General features: G+C 43.6%; 1 protein-coding gene across 1 annotated transcript; it reads left to right on the top strand.

Moving 5' to 3' along the window:
* Window positions 1-2,452: 2,452 nt before the first annotated feature.
* NPTX2 (neuronal pentraxin 2) lies at window positions 2,453-15,025 on the top strand. The gene is made up of 5 exons (XM_077828803.1): window positions 2,453-2,914; window positions 5,563-5,779; window positions 10,819-11,063; window positions 12,838-13,017; window positions 14,798-15,025. The coding sequence occupies exons 1-5, from the start codon at window positions 2,453-2,455 to the stop codon at window positions 15,023-15,025; spliced, it is 1,332 nt and encodes a 443-aa protein (XP_077684929.1).
* Window positions 15,026-15,973: the final 948 nt, after the last annotated feature.

Here is a 15,973-nt window from a genome sequence, read left to right as displayed (position 1 = left end):
GAATTAAACATGACCTATATCACTTGGATATAGTTATGAAGCACCATCCTTGCACATCACAGAATCAATATAATAAGCAGGATGCCCAATCAATTGTATGTGCATTCAGTTTTATATCCTCATAATAATTTCATTTAATGTTAATGAAATTCTTTGCCAAAATAATTTTTTGTTTGCTGGCTTTGTAATAGAAATGACAAATCTATTTATACATAGTATTAGAGATAACAAGACTAATTACTCTTGAACAGTATTCCTTAAAAATAAGAGGCAAATAAGTGTGTATCTGGTATAATGCACTGCAGAGCTTGTGAGTGTTGTGCCTGTGTTGTGGTGCCAACTTAAAGCTCATTGAAATGCCAAACATTGCTCTTCCCTGTGCCATTGCACTTACAGATGCATGGTACCTCACAAACATCCATCAGACCTTTAGTATGTATTTTTGTATTCATGCTTTTAATAATGAATACTCCTTAATAGTTTACATCTTCATAGTATAATACAGACATTCACCAATTACTCTTTATCTAGTCTGAAGACATGACATTATTGACCTAAAACAGTGGTTCTCAACCAGGGGTATGTGTATCCCTGGGGGTATGCAGACATCTTCCGGGGGCGGGGGGGGGGGGGGGCGGGAGAGGTACATAAATTCATCTATATATTTGCCTAGTTTTACAACAGACTACATAAAAAGCACTCGTGAAGTCAGTACAAACTAAAATTTCATACAATTACTTGTTTATACTGCTCTATATACTATACACTGAAATGTAAGTACAGTATTCATATTCCAATTGATTTATGTTATAATTATGTGGTAAAAATGAGAAAGTAAGCAATTTTTCAGTAATAGCGTGTTGTGACAATTTTGTATTTTTATGTCTGATTTTGGAAGCAAGTAGTTTTTAAGTGAGGTGAAACTTGGGGATACACAACACAAATCAGACACCTGAAAGGGGTACAGTCGTCTGGAAAGGTTGAGAGCCACTGCCTTAGAAATTTTAATATTCTGTATGAAATACCTGATCTGAAGCCCACTGAAGTCAGTGGAAGGACTTAGTTTTAATGGACTTTGGATCAGGCCCTAAAGCATTAATTCAGAAGAAAATCCCAATTCAGGAAGGGCACTTAAGCATGTGCTTAAGTCCCACAGAAGCCAATGCTTTCCTGAATGGGACTGTCTTAAGTAAGTGCTTACCTGCTTTTCTGAATTGGGTCCTAAGGCTTCCACCTACAAGCAGAGATACTTTAGGAACACTTTTGCTGATACAGACTAACACTGCTACCACTCTGAAACCTGTTCCCCAGGCAGTGGGTGATGGGTATTCCTGATAGCTGATGACTACACACATTGAAATGCAAGTAGTTGCATGCTTAAATTCAGTTCTGCCTGAAAATGAACTGCACTGAACAATTCACCAGTCAACACAACATTGACTGGAGAAAGGGGAAGTCCCTAGTATCACTTCAAAGTTATAGTGTCTTTCTATATGGAATATCTCAGCACAGACATGAGCACTGAACACCCCCCACTCCCACTGACTTCCTCTGGGGGTTATGAGCCTTTTAGCACTTCTGAAGAACCAGATCAAAGGCTGAGCAACCAAAAATCTCAACATCTGGCCACGTTTGAAAACTGTGGCTGCAGTAATTTACCCTCACTAGATGGATGGCGTAAAGTAGGGAAGTAGCAGGATGCCCATCGTAACAATGGTAAACGGAGGCATCCAGAGACAGTGACTTGGAGACAGGACAGGAACCCAGTTGCGGATCCGGTGCTTTCACCACGTGGCTGTCTTTTCCCCCGAGCGGGCTATTTTGTTGGAGCGTCCAGCATGGATCCAGCTGAGGCTCTGCCAGCCCCCGCGCCGTCCTGTACTCATCACCGGCCTGCAATCCGCCCCCCGAAGCAGCGTCAGCGGTGCCGCCTGCGTGTCCCCACCAGGCTCAGCCTCAGCCCCACCCGCGGGCTAATGACTCAGGCGGCGGGGCTCTCCCTTGACTTGCCTGGGGCCCGCCTGAACGGGCTCGCGCGTCTCCCAGTCCTGACGAGCAGCCAATGGGAAGTCTCCCCGGCCTCCCACACCCACTCCGGCTCCTTGGTGCGCGGGGGACCGCGTGGCGTCAGCCCGCGCCCCGACCAACCAGCGCCCGCCTCACCCAGCGCCCGCCGGCCTCTCCCCCACCGCCCTGCCTTTAAGAGCCCGCGAGCCGGAGCCGAGCGCCGCAGCTAGGGCGGCGCAGGTCCTGGAGCGGGCTCTGCTCCGAGCTGTCCGGGGCCGCCGCCAACTGTGCTTGGAGGAGGGCGTGGACAGCGCCTGGTCCCAGCCGCCCCGGAGAGCTCCGCGCTGGGGCTGAGCTACACCAGGTCCCCCAAGTGGTCCCCACCCCCTTCCCCGCAGCTTTAAGGGCTCGTTGCCCCCGGGGGCTCTGTACCCCGTGAGCCGGCATGCTGGCTTTCCTGGCGGGGCTGCTGCTCTCCCTCGCCTCCGGGGCCAGCTGGCGGGGAGTGAGGGGCCAGGAGAGCCCCCCGGGGAGCCGCTTCGTGTGCACCTCCCTGCCGCTGGACGCTGCCCCCTCAGGCTGCCCGCTGCCCCCTGTCCCCATGCAGGGGGGCGCCCTCCCTTCCGAGGAGGAGCTGAAAGCCACCGTGCTGCAGCTGCGGGAGACCATCCTGCAGCAGAAGGAGACCATCGGCAACCAGCGGGAGACCATCCGGGAGCTGACCAGCAAGCTGAGCCGCTGCGAGAGCTTCCCCGGCCCCGACGGCAAGCCCGGCACTGGAGGGTGGAGGAAAGAGTTTGCCAAAGGCAAAGACACGATGGGGGACCTGCCCCGGGACCACACCCAGGTCATCGACCAGCTGAGCCGGACCATGCAGACGCTGAAGGACCGGCTGGAGAACCTGGAGGTAGGAGATGCTCCGGGACAAGCTAGAGCCCGGCTGGATGGGGAGCTGTCCCTGGTGCTGCAAAGAGGGCGGCGGCGGCGGCTGCTCTGTATGTCTGTATAGCACTTTTAATCCGCGGTGCCATGTCCACGGCAGCGCCAGGCTGTAACGAATAGCCCTGGGGGGACTGATGTCACCCACTGAAAATACACGGTCCCTTTCGGAAGGGCAATTCACGAAGTTGCTCCCAGTCACAGACTGAAAGGAACCGGCATCGCTTCCCAGAAGCTACAGATGGTTCATCCTGCAGCTGGGGCTCGCCAAGAGCCTTTATTTAGTCCACTTCTGGGTCAATCAGTTATCTAGTCTCCCCCCTCTCTTCTTAGGGGCGACTCTAAATATATACCCTAGTGTAGTGACAGCGAGGGCCCACGTTTCCTTTGAGGCATAGGAGGGGAGCTTTGAGAAGAGAACTGGATGTGGGGACTGTACTTTCTGAATAAAAGGGTGCTTTAGACCGCAATCTGCGGTGCAAGCCCTTGTGCTGGGTGCATGTTAAATTGTTAATGAATTCCTTATGTGTTTGTTTAAAGGGCGGGGGAGGAGGGGAAGTGACCCTGCAGGAGAGGCTACAGAGAATTGATTTGTTGTTTTTTAGTTAATGGAAAATCGAGTATCCCTCTTAGTATGTCCCTGCCCTTAAAACGGAAGAGAAGAGATTTGTGGGTTTTATTTTCCTGCTGTTATGAGCTTAGCATCTGTTTTTAATATTTTTAAATCTCTGCTAGTGCTGAGAACGTGCCTGCGTAGGGCTTGGACTATGATGCCGACGTGTCCGGCCATATGACCTTGACATAGGGTGCTGAACAAAACAGCAAGGCCCTTGAGAAAGTTGTGAAGTGTGGGTCATAAAGACCATAGGATGCTTTCATGAGAGCTGGTCTAGAGTGAAAGCCAGCCATTCAAAGAACGGTACAAATACAAAGCCCACTGAAATCCGTGTAAAGGCTCTAATTGACTTCAGTAAGGCTTGGGTCAGGCTCACAGTTAGACACAGCACTTGTGGCAACGTTTGCTTGGATGGAAACTTTTTTTTCCAAGCAGAGTGTTGGGTTTTTTCCCCAGACCATGGCAGAATTCTAGGTGTTTTCTTCCCCCACCCCATTCTGATGTATGTGATTCCCAAGAGGATTTAAAATGATTTATTAAAAGTTCATGTCTAGTCAACCATTACTAGCTGTTCTTTAACCAGAATGGCTGTTGAATCTGTTTTAATAATACCTCCAATAGTAAAGGTTTTAAAACATTTTTCAAGGCATTCCCTCATTGGCTACTTCCCCACATAGATTACAGTGCTTGGGCCTTGCCTGCTGCTGGAGATTAGGCTCTTCTGGAGTCACACTGTCTAACATGTTATGGGACTGTCCCAGAATATGATTCGCTTGGCTTGAAGTAGGCAGGAGGATTGATATGGTAATAGATATCTGCTTAAAAATTACTTCCCAGAACTGTGTTTTGGGATCTAACCCACCATCTTGGAAACTCTCCAGTTCACGGAAAGCTTGGTTCTCTAGAGCAGTGCTTGTAGCCAAAGAGCTTGCATTGCTTAGAGGACGAGCGGACTTCTTCCAGAGATAGAAGCTTGGCACAGTGACTCGGCTGACCTGGCAGCTAGAGAGCACATAATCTTTCAGAAAAGAGGGACCTCAGGTAAATTTGAAAAGATTTGGTCTTTGATTTAATTTCTAGCAGATGGAAACTGAGATGTCATTCTTTTCTCCCCTCTGCCCTATTCGTTTCTTTCTTTACCCTCCCTTTCTGTTTCTTTGTTTTGTTCTCTCTAGTTCTCCTGTTTTCTTTGGAAGAGAACATTCAATAAAAATAAAATTTTAAAAAGGGCTGCTTCTCAAGGACAACGTTGAAAGCTTTTCCTGTTCAGTGAAACATTAGTCTATTATGCTGCTATTTATTGAAGCATCTCATGATGGCATTATAATTTTGGTGGGGAAAACAAGCTCTGGCACTAAAATGTCCATAGAAGATAAAACTCTTGGTTTCTAGCTGTAATTTAAGTAAATCAGTGTCATTTGGGATAAAGGCTAGCCCACTTTGACAGCTTAAACAAATAACTTCCATAATGGGTCACTTTCAGAGTTGATTTGATGAAACATCTGAACTCTTGTTTGTTAAATCATTCGCTATTACCAAATTAAAATACCCCAAATGTCTATTTTGATTTTTTAAAGTAATCAAAACATTTTCTTAGTATAATTTACTCTGCTTTAGTGTCTGGTAATGTCATTTTTCATTTTTTTTTTTCATTTTTTGAAAATGTGCAACATGTAGCTATTTGAAATACATCAAACTTGGCTTCTTGAATTTATTTTATTGAACGATCTTTCTTAAATGTATGAACTTGCAGTGATATGAAACAAGGGAAGCATTAAACAAATACATTGGTATTAAAGAAATGAGTCTATTTCTTTCGTTAGCCTGATGAAAGGTTTGAACATGACGTTGCTTTTTAGCATTTCTATTATACTTTCAGGAGAGCTTAGTGTTCTGGGTTTGAAAACTGCTTTCTTCCTTGGTCATGAGCAGACCCACATTTCACAATTTTTGCTTTTTCAGATATGGCATGAAATCTTTCTTTTCTTTTTTCCTTGAAGCACCAACTCCGAGCCAATGTGTCATATGCAGCCCTGCCTAATGAGCTTCGAGAGATGCTTCAAAGGAGGCTTGGAGATCTAGAGCGCCAGCTTTTAAGCAAAGTGGCTGAACTTGAGGATGAGAAATCCCTGCTTCATAATGAAACTTCAGCCCATCGGCAAAAGACAGAAACAGCCCTGAGTGCATTGCTAGAAAGAGTTTCTGAACTGGAGAAAGGTAATTTAGAAACAGAATTTAAAGCCTTCCCTGAATTTTCCTGTTTAGCTTTCCTCCTTTTCTGCTGCAGTATTAGAACTCAGCATGGTCTTGTGCTAAGGGACTGGACTATGTATCTGGAGATCTGGGTTCAATTCCTGCCTCTGTCACAGACTTATTTGACAAGTGACTTTGTCCGTACAGTTTCCCATCTCTAAACTGGAAAAAATACTAGCGTTTTGAAGATGATCCCTTAAAGTTTGTTGGATGCTAAGATATGGGGGCCATCTAAATGGAGAAGGGGAAAAAGGCAATTCTCCTCAAAAGTGCTTTTGACACACTTTATTAGATCACATGATTTTCAGTGCAGATAAAGTTAGTGAACACAAGTTGCCTATTGGCATAGGCTGCTGCAGCTAGCTTCACCCTCTAGATCTGCAAGCACTAATTATGCCACTAGACCCTTTCCACTTTTTCTGTTGAATACACCATTGAGACACAACCTTTGGTTTTCATTAGTGGTGAACATTGCCTCTGAGATTCAGCAGACCTTGAAGCATGTGTCCTATCCCAAATGTGCAACCTTCAGGTTTTACAATGGATTACACGTGGTGCCACTGGGAGACTTTTAATCCTAATCATTTAATCAGATATGTAGATTAATTATTACTGGGGACTGCATGTGTGAGTACTCCATTTATTTAACTTACAAATGCATGTGGCAATGAACTACAAAATGAAACTGTCGGTAAGGACAATATTCCAACAGAGAATTGCATAGCATTAGATTATCCTTAAATAATCTTTATAAGAACAGCAGGGTTGGACAAGGACTTGCTTGGGTGAATGGGCTGTCTGCTTAAAAACAAATTGCACGTTTTTGAAAATATACCCACTACAAACATACACATCTCATGAATTTTAAACTACAGACTAATGGATCTATTTGTTCAGTACTGGGCATATTCTTTTCATTTAAAAATGTGCAAAAAGATGTCTAACTAGTCACTTAACATTTTCCCAATATCAAAACTGAAGTCTGAGCTGCAGTGAAAATGTCTGGTGAGATGTAATAAGCTTGGAGCAATGAACCCTTCCAAATTAACAAGTTTCTCTAGAACCTTTTTAACGAAGACTGTCTATAAAAGTGCCTTGAATTGCAAACTTACTGACACTTGTAATACTGGGCCAGAAATAGTGTGTCCCTATAGGACACAGGTCTTCAGAGAGAAGTAAGAGTCCAATATCCAGTGCTTATAACTCTTTGGGGGACTAAAAACAGCTGAGAGAACTTTTAAAAAAAGCTGATCTCCCAAAGATTTCTAAAGTGTTGATGTGTTTGGCGCCAGGAATTGGGAGATGTGGGTTCTTATCCTGGCATTGTTACTTTTCTCTGCAATTCTGATGCAACTCACTTAGCCTTTCCTGTGCCTTACTTTTCTCCTTCTGTAAAGCGGAGGATCATACTTGCTGTGTTTAATTCTTGAGACTGAGAAATTCAGTCCATTAATGTTTGTGAAGCCCTTTGGGATGCTGTAATGAAAGGAGCAGTACAAGTGCCAAGTATTAACTTTAAAGTGCGGATCCATTTGCAATCTATTTCTGGGCACTAGAGGGTCAACCATCCCACAGTGCCACAATCTCTGGACCTTGTATTTGTCCTGGCAAAAGAATCTTTTGTAAAGGGTAGTAGGAGACTCTGGAAGAGTTCTGACTGGCTCTTGATTTTTTGATATGGAGGTGTAACAGATGATTGTGTACTCCAAGGACTTGCCTACCTGGTGAAGTAAAGCACACTAAGGGTGATTTCTAAAGCACACTGATGTGTGGCTCATTAATTAGTCTGTATAGACCCTGCTGGTGCACACCAAAGGCTCCATAGGGCACTTTAACATAGTGCTATGTTAAAATGCGCCAGAGAAAGTTTAGTTAGACTGCAAGCCACTGTCTCTTACCATGTATATGTAACCTAGCACCTACCATTACAGCTGCAAATGTCTGTTTCTTTTTGTTCGTTATCATAGTCAGGGCTGGTAGCACCACTTATATGAGAGGCTGCCTGACACTCCCCAGGATAAGACCCTGTTTTTAGTTGCTTTTGGCTTTTCCAAACAACTGTTTGGGGTTTGCAGTTTTCCAGGCCATGCTGAATGGCTTTGGCTGAAGTTCTCAAAAATATAAATAAATCAATCAACCATTTTGAAGATCGAGGGTAGGGGAAAATACACTAATTTGGCCATGTTAAATTCTAGCTCTAGTTCCCCATGCTTTGGAGAAATTTGTCAGAAGCATGACCATTGTCAAGCATGTGCCTTTTGATAGCCCCCATGAAAGTTTGGCCAAGTTATAAATCTTTGAAAAATCAGTTTGCACATGTTTAGTGGCGAATTCTTTGATTTGTAGCAGTTACATTTTTGAAGATGCCATCCTCACTGAGCATGCTTGAGCCTTGGAGCACCTGCTGACTAGGCTGTGCGTGCACTATCCTCAGACAAACTGAGCATGCTCCCTGGAGCCCATAGCTACAGGGGTGAAGCCAGACTTTCCCTGTAATTATTGCTCCGAGCTGCTCTGGTCATGGCTGGGGCCAGGCACTGGAACCAAGAGCGGGGAGCCTGTCTCTCCTGTGCTCTTGGTGACCTTCCCACCTTTGCCTGGCTGCTAACAAGGGGAATGTGGAGGAGGAAGCCATGTGATCCACATGCAGAGGGGACGAAAACCAGACCTGGGAAAGGAGTTGATTGGGGCAAGAAGTCTGAGACTCCCTCTGGAAGGAGGGGAAAAGCTAGGACTGGTTGGCTAAGGAGAGTGGGACTGGGAGGCAGTGAGAAGTGGGGTGGAGTGGAAGAATCAGAACCAGTTGTTCGGGGGAACACAGACTGAGTCTGGCTGGACAAGGGGACTGAGAACCAGTGTGTCAGGGAATTGGAAGGAACCAGGGCAGAAGGGAGGAGAAAACCGATCTGAGAAGGAGCTGGTGTGTGGGGGAGAACTGGGATTGGCTGGCCAAGAGACTGGGGCAAGAAACTGTGGAGGATTATGGGTAGGGGCAAGACTGAGATTGGATAAGGAACCTGGAGAGGGAGACTGGGCCTGGGAGACAGTGGAGGAGGTGGATCAGAAGAGGAGTTGGTGTGGGGAGGAACGAGGCTGGGCAAGGAGACTAGCCCTAAGTGTAGGGAGGGGGAGATTAGGAGTGTTTGTGCGGCAGGGTGAGGGGGTGATTGAGACCTACAACTGTCTGGACAAGGAGATTAGGGCTGAGACACAAATCTTGAGTAATGAAGACTGGGAATGATAGGAGAATGAGCCAGAGGTGGGGAAGAGTAGGACAGGGAAGGGGGTCATGCTTCTGGGGGAAATGCACAGAAGAGTCTGTGCCCACTAGAGCACCCCCCCTCCAGAGCCTGGAATGGAACCCAACATTCCTGAGTCTTGCCATTCCCCTGCTGGCGGCATATATCTGTGACCTACACTGGCAAAATATGTCTCAACCCTCTCCAGTGCGGGTCCACATAGTGGATGGTTCCTACTATTGCTGTCAGTTACTTTGTTAGCACAAGTGGCAGAGGTCTGTGTGGTGGATCTAAAAGTTCCCTGCTGATTATGATGCCAGGTAGAATTTCTGAGGTTTATTCTTTTCTTTTTCTTTCCCCCAGTTTGCTTTAAAAAAAAAACCTAGGAAATTACAAAAACTCATGTTAAAAGTCAAGGAAGTTAGGAAATACCAGAATTAAGATTGCACAGGCAACCCTAATTTGGTCCCCTTGTGCATAATGTGCTAGGATACAGTCTTTAATTACATGCTCACATATTATTATTTCCACATGATCCTTGCCTTGTTCAGTGCACAGACTAGACCTTCTCTGGGGATGAATCGGGGTTGTGTAGTGAAGGAGGCTATTACAGAAATTTGAAGGTGAGTAAACTAGGCAGAGGACTTCAGGAAGAATAAAGAAGGTATGATGGATAAGGCAATTGTATATTGCCCTGGAGAACTGGATTCGATCCCTGCTTCCTATATATGTGATGCTGGGCAAGTCAAACCAAGCTTTTCACAGGGAGTCATGAATTGTTTTCCTCCTCTTTCTGGGTGCCCAACTAGACCCTGCGGTCTAATTAGCAGAATTGCTGAGCACTCAGGGCTGTAACAGAAGGCAATGGGAGCTGTGCTTTAGAAGTGCTGTATAATGCTAAGTATTAGAGCTCATCAAAAACATTTGGACACAAGTCAATTTTGTTTTGACTTTTGTATTACATTAATATAGCTACATTATGTTGTATAATAAAAGATGAAATAAACCAAAATTATCAAAGAGAAGTGTCTTGTTAGTGCCAATTTTTGTGAATTCTACAATAAGCCTCAAACTTTCTTCATTCCAGTTCAGAATGAATCTTAAAAACAAAACAAAACAAAAAAAACCCCACCTTCCACAGAATGGAAATAGTAGGCCTGATTGGAAACTAGGTACTCTGAGATCTGGATCTAGTCATGTTAAATCGGTCTCCCAGACCTAGTGAATACTTCCCCTTAATCTCTCTGTGCTTTTGGTCCTCATCTCTAAAATGGAGACCATGAAACCATCTCATCTTGCAGGGGGTTTGTCAAGATACATTAATGTTTGTGAAGCACTCAGATACTAAAGTGGTGAGTGCCATAGAAAAGGCCATGGGGAAAATAATTTAGTTTTTAGAGCTGCCTTTGAATAATGGGGAGTAAATTAGGTCTAGGCCACACACTGGACAACAAGGAGAATTCAAAATATAAATAGCTGCTTATTGAGCGCTGTTCATTCTGTGCACTGAATGAAGCAGGAATCCTATGGAAAAACAGTATGTGATCATATAATTAAAGACTCTATTAGAACAGACACACAAGGGAGGCAAATTGTTCAACCTTAATGTAGGTTTGTGCAACCTACATGTAATTTGAACATAGTCTGTGTGTAATTCCTTAACTCAGTCAGTTAGAAAATAACCTGTCTTAACTGAGTTCAGCTTTAGATAAGAAGTGTCATTTAAAACACATGTAAAGCTTTTTTTTCTTTCTATAACCATAGGAAGCAGTGCTTTTAAATCACCAGACGAATTCAAGGTCGGTCTCCCTCTTCGCACAAATTATTTATATGGGAAGATCAAGAAGACTCTGCCAGAGTTGTATGCCTTCACTGTGTGCTTGTGGCTGAGGTCAAGTGCTTCTCCTGGAATTGGAACACCATTCTCCTATGCTGTCCCTGGGCAGGCTAATGAAATTGTGCTGATAGAATGGGGGAATAATCCAATCGAATTACTAATTAATGACAAGGTGAGAACTAACTACTTTCTTCTCTAGAATAGACAGCCCAGGTAAACGGAGATATTTTAAGGCCTGAATCTGCACTATAAAAAATCTCAGGTAACTTTTCGACTGACTTCAATGGCAGCAAGATCAGGGCACTAAAGTTTAAAATAAAAAATGTACGTACTTTCACAGAATGGCTTTGAATAAAATTAGGTGATGCTTTTGTTCATGAGAATAGGTAATGTGGTATAGCTGGATAGGCTTCACCTATGCTTGTACATTACAATTACAAACATTTAGAAATCCTGTGTCTGAGTCGCCTCTCATTCACACCATTTTAAATCAGGAGTAACCTCTTTGAAGTTAAACCAGTTTAGAGCCTGTATAAAAGAGATCATAGTCAAACCAATTATGTTCTTTTTAAATTAATAGGAATTTAATATATCAGGTTAATTTTATGCCAGTTTCATTCTGAGAGCAAAGAGAATAAGGCATATGTCAGACTTATTTTTTTTATTTTTTAAAGTATTCTACTTACTAGGTCTTCAATTTATTTCAAACTTTTCCAACTGTTTTTGTCTATAAGAAGTTTAATTATCAGGGACCTCTCCTACAAAGTGTCAAACACACAGTAAAGGTGCCCAGCACATTGCAGAATCAGGCCTGAGAAGAAATATTAAAACCCAACTTTTCAAAATTAAGTACCCTGAACATCTCCCCTGACCTCCACCCCTAGTTTGGGCTAGCTGTCAAAAGAAATTGATTTAGAACTAGTAAACCTCAAATTATGTCCTTACACTACTTAACTGAGTAAAAACTAGATTGTTCAACAATGGCTGAAGTGAGTTTTATCAAAACTTGTCATCAGACACTGTTCTGTGTGCACGGAGGGGTGGAAATCTCATAAACACCTAATCCCTGGGAGTATAGTGATAGGGTTGCTAAGATACCTACTGTACAATTCAGATGGTTCACAGTCCACGTAGTGGGTTAAGAAATACTTATTAAAAATACCTTGTTAATATTTTTGGCTTGTGTATGTGGGGGGAGGGGGACAGGACATTGTTAAGTTCTCTTTAATGTTCTCCCCATTTGTAGTCTTGTTAGCCTACACTGTGAACTGCTCGTGTAAGGCTAAAAATATTCTTCTACCCTAAGGGTTGATCCAAAGTCCACTGAAGCCAGTGAGTCTTTCTATTGACTTCTGTGTTGGATTATGCCCATAAAGGGGCCTAATCCTGTGCCCTTGGAAGCCCACAGTAAAGTTCCCATAGACAGTTTGAGTAGGAGGGGCTCAAGATCGATCTTGGCAAGTAGAGTGCAGCAGTATTTTCTACAAATGCCACAGGCAAGCCCCAGGATTGAAGGACTATCCTAGCACGAAAACTGAATGGAAGGTTAGAGCTAAGCATGAAGGGATTTCAACAACAAAGAAATGCTATGGACTAACCTGCAGCATCAGCAGGAATGGTGGTAGCCCAGGCTCTCGTACCTGTGGTATTTAGCCACAACTGGAGCAGAAAACATGTCTGTCTTGCTGAATTCCCAGTGCATTGAACATACCTCCACCGCTCCTTTCATTGAGATGATTCTCTTTTTAGCCATTTGCAGTGTAGCTGTAAACCTGGGACAATGTAGAATGACTTGTGTTTAAATTTTCTATGGGAATGAATGTCTGTCCTGTATCAGTGTATGAAGACACTAGAATAGTAATAAAGCCTTGGTCGGTTGCCATTATTCAAGGGCTGGCACTGCCAGACACAGGTTTCCGGTATTCATTATTGTTATCTACATGTAGGTTGCCCAGCTCCCTCTCTTTATTAGCGATGGAAAGTGGCATCATATCTGTGTCACGTGGACAACTAGAGATGGAATGTGGGAGGCTTTTCAGGATGGAGAGAAACTCGGCACTGGGGAAAATTTAGCCCCTTGGCACCCAATTAAACCTGGAGGGGTCCTGATTTTGGGTCAGGAGCAGGTGAGTTGAAGAGAAATTTTTCTTATAAAAATGACCAAATCTCTCTCTCCCTTCTCTAAAAGCAGAAATTAAAGAAACCTACTGTTTACAAATAAAGTGAATTTGGAATTCATAGGACTGCTGTTGTCCAGTTATAAAATACCATTCCCCATGCTCCATGTGTAGCATCTGAGAGATGCATGACAAAGCAACAGATATTTGGTGGAATCAGTACCTATTACCATGCTGTATTTCTCTTATTTAATATTTCCTATTGCAAGTCTTAATTTAATGCTAAAATATGAAGCATTGGTTCTGTTACTCTTGCCAGTGATCTGACTAATGCCTTGAATATGAATCCTTTGAAACTGATTGCTGGCAGCTATATGGAGGCTAAATACTCTGTGGAAATAGGCTGAATTGGATCAGTTATGATGCATCTGCACATAGTGATGGACAACTGCTTGCAACAGTAGTTGCCGTGCCTCCAATCTTCAGGCCAGCGCAATTTGGCCCTCTTTTGGGGAGAGCACAAGGAGCCCCTTCCTTTTCCTTCCACCCCCTTCATAGCTAGAATATTGGCACTCTTTCTCTATGAATGCGTAGAGGAATCGAACTATTATGGCAACTGAGCACTAAACCCAAGTAGGGGGCATAATGGAGAGGCTTGTGGCTGTGTCCAGGGTCCCTTCCTGCCCTGTCCCAGAGGCAAACCCACTGGAGGCTGAAGCACATGCTATGCCTTTGTAAAGGGGAAGAATAGGCCACTTTTCTCTGTGGTACTCGGAGCTCTCCAATCAGAAGTCATCCGACCACTCGCTATACAGTGACTTATGTAACCAACACGCTGCAAATTGTGATATTTGAATATTGGCAATGGCCTTTACTAATATTTTTTGTAAAACAGAAGACCTCTTGCTATGAAATTGTCAAATTACCTAAGGAATAAATTGACAGATTTTGTGATCTTTTTGCATTGAAAAGGAAGTGAGATTCACTAAAATTATTGGCTGTAAACTAATTGCTCCTTGCTCATGTCAGTCGCTGCATAGTAGATGCTCAAGTTCACCATTCAAGCACTGGCGAGCTCTTCTGTAAAGCTTTCCCTCTGCCTACTCATACTATACTTGGCTCCAATCTGTACTGCCAACTCACTGTATAATCATGCCAACTCAGTGTAGCTCTTTGCCGCTTGCTAGTGGCTGGACCATTTAAGGAGTCAGACTGCTATTACCTCCAACATGATGTTGGTCCTTTAATACGGGCAATAGAAGCTATACTTTTTTTTTTTAAACCCAGAGGTCCTGGTTCAATCCCTGCAGATGACTGGTCCCAGGGGCATGGTTATATTTACTACTATAATTGCATAAGGGCTCAAACCAGCACACTTTACACATGCATAGTTATCACTGAAGTTAACAAAATCTAGTCTGGGCAAGCACTACCCAATCAGGCCTTAAATCAGCTCTAATATATTTTTTTTAAGGCTAGCATCTGTATGCCTTGCTCCCAGAGGTGAGCATGAGTAGCTCCTCTGATTTATGACTTCACCCTCTTGCTATTGGAAATGGCGTTCACACTCTTGTGATACAGCACACCAGTTCTTTGAGACATGAGCTTCTAAATGCTTGAAAGAGCAATATTTTGTGAAAAGTAAAACAAAGACCATTTAGAAATCTTGGTGACTAGCATTTTGCATTTGCATTTCACCTATTGCGGGTAGTGTGGGTGGCTTCTGTAATTTTAAAGAAGCACATGGAAAAACCTGTTCATCTAATTCTTTTATTTTTTATTCATAAAGGACACGGTTGGAGGCAGATTTGATGCAACTCAAGCCTTCGTTGGGGAGATGAGCCAGTTCAATATCTGGGACAGGGTCTTAAAAGCAGAAGATATCATGAATATTGCTAACTGCTCTACCAACATGCCTGGCAACATCATACCCTGGGTTGATAACAATGTTGATGTATTTGGAGGTGCAACTAAATGGCCTGTGGAGACATGTGAAGAGCGTTTGCTAGATTTATAGCTACAATCACTTTTCTATTTAAGTGCCCCATTTTATTAGGACAATCCTTGTAAGGTCTGTCATACTTATTTCCCTACCAAATGAATTGGGGGGTCGGGGGGGAAATCCTGAGTAAACTGCTTGGGGACAAATAAAGCTGGTAGCTCTTGGCATGAATCCTGAAGATGAAAGAGGCTCAAATAGCAGTTGTCTTAAGGTGGATCCAAAGATACCTATTGAGTTCAATGGACTTTGGATCAGGTTCTTGCTTGGTACATTAATTCTTCTAGGGGAATCTCTTTTGCAAATGTTACCTATATCAAGTGGAAAATTGCTTCTCTCTGATAACAGGCAAAATGTACACCTTGGTATTGAATATCCCCCCCCCCCCCCCCCCGTATTCAACACTCTTTTACAACCTTTTTAAAGAAATGAGGTAATCCTTATACTGCATTTACCACACCTTAACTCAACACACCTGAGACCTGCAGAGAGCAGCAGCAGAGTAGCCACTACCTGCATTACAGAAGGTAATTGCTCTACAATTTAGACAAGTTAGAATCCTTGCCTTGTGGTATGTCATGGCCAAAACACTCTGCCTCCTTCCCCAGACCTGAAGAAGAGCTCTGTATAGTTCACAAGTTTGTACCTTCTTCCAACAGAAGTTGGTCCAATAAAAGATGACGACCCCCCCCCATCTTGTTGCCTCTTTTAGGTCATGAGGGACTATATAATATAATGCAAATGCTATTCCACTCCAAATTCAGAGACCAGGCTAGATACTCAGCTGATGTAAATCAGCATGGCTCCATGAAATCAATGGAGCTATGCTGATTTATATCAGTTTATACCAACTGATGTTCTGGTCCCCAGTCTGCATGTGTTCCCTCTGCTCCTCCCCACTCCCATGGATTAGGTGATGGTTGAATGACTGTACTTGTATTTTATGTAGGTTAATGAGTATGCTGC

This window comes from Eretmochelys imbricata, chromosome 10, assembly GCF_965152235.1.
Source record: "Eretmochelys imbricata isolate rEreImb1 chromosome 10, rEreImb1.hap1, whole genome shotgun sequence".
Taxonomy (NCBI): domain Eukaryota; kingdom Metazoa; phylum Chordata; order Testudines; family Cheloniidae; genus Eretmochelys; species Eretmochelys imbricata.
The sequence above is the reverse complement of the archived record's forward strand: the minus strand, read 5'-3'. Positions and strand labels throughout refer to the sequence as shown.